Below are 1,036 nucleotides of genomic sequence, written 5' to 3'. Positions count from 1 at the left end.
TGGGTCTATGCGACCTGGAGACTGTATGCGGCGATGAAACATCCTCAGCCCCCAAAGCAGCAGCAGCAGCAGCAGCAGCAGCAACAGCAGCAGCAGCAGCAGCAGCAGCAGCAGCAGCAAAGAGAAACAGGATGATAGTCTCGCTGCTGCTTGCTGCAGCATTGGGGTGTATGCACAGCCTGCTAGCAGCAAATAGTTTAATTGTTTTAGTTTCAGACATTCTTCTTATTTTGGGGGTTTGTGATAATAAAGGGCCCGCGGTCGTCGTCAGCATGGCAAAGGTGAGGGTTTAGGGTTTAGGGTTTAGGGTTTAGGGTTTAGGGGGTAGGGTTTAGGGTTTAGGGGGTAGGGTGTAGGGTTTAGGGGGTAGGGTTTAGGGTTTAGGGTTTAGCAGCACTGCTTGAAACCACAGACCCATAGCAACAAGCACACAAAACGCACTAGGGTTTAGGGTTTAGGGTTTAGGGTTTGTGTTGCAGCTGATAGGAGCTCTGGCTTGTCTAGGGTTTACTGTTTTAGGGTTTAGGGTTTAGGGTTTAGGGTTTAGGGTTTAGGGTTTGTGTTGCAGCTGATAGGAGCTCTGGCTTGTCTAGGGTTTGCGGATGCCGTGGGGCGCCGCGTTTTGCTGCTGAGCGGCACCGCGGGCATCTTCGTCACCCACCTGGGCCTCGCTGTAAACCCTAAACCCTAAACCCTAAACCCTAAACCCTAAACCCTTGGCTGGAGCACAGAGCGGGGGGAAACCTTGTTAATAGGCAAAAGATATATATATATAAACCCTAATCCCTAAACCCTAGACCCTACATATATATATATAAGCTGTATAAAATGCATACGAGTGCTGACCCAAGGGTTTAGGGTTTAGGGTTTAGGGTTTGTGGTTTGTGGTTTGCAGGCAATAGGGTTTGCGCGGCGGCAGCTGTTGCCTGAGGGTTTGCTGCAGCAGTGTACAGCATCATCTCTGCATGCTGCTGCTGCTGCTGCTCCTGCTGCTGCTGCTGCTGCTGCTCCTGCTGCTGCTGCTGCTGCTGCTGCT

General features: G+C 51.3%; 1 protein-coding gene across 1 annotated transcript in view; it reads left to right on the top strand.

Annotated features, from left to right (window-relative positions):
- The window catches only part of EMH_0055290 (glucose transporter, putative), a gene marked incomplete at both ends in the record, with an annotated part of 3,866 nt that overhangs the window by 2,716 nt on the left and 114 nt on the right, over positions 1-1,036 (top strand). Inside the window, 3 exons of the mRNA XM_013497219.1 lie at positions 3-281; positions 569-673; positions 896-1,036. Of these exons, the coding sequence (XP_013352673.1) occupies positions 3-281; positions 569-673; positions 896-1,036 (525 nt within the window). The remainder of the gene's footprint in view (positions 1-2; positions 282-568; positions 674-895) is intronic.

Source organism: Eimeria mitis, genomic scaffold, assembly GCF_000499745.2.
Source record: "Eimeria mitis Houghton genomic scaffold, Emh_scaff2540, whole genome shotgun sequence".
Lineage (NCBI taxonomy): Eukaryota > Apicomplexa > Conoidasida > Eucoccidiorida > Eimeriidae > Eimeria > Eimeria mitis.
This window is presented reverse-complemented; position numbering and strand designations above follow the sequence as displayed.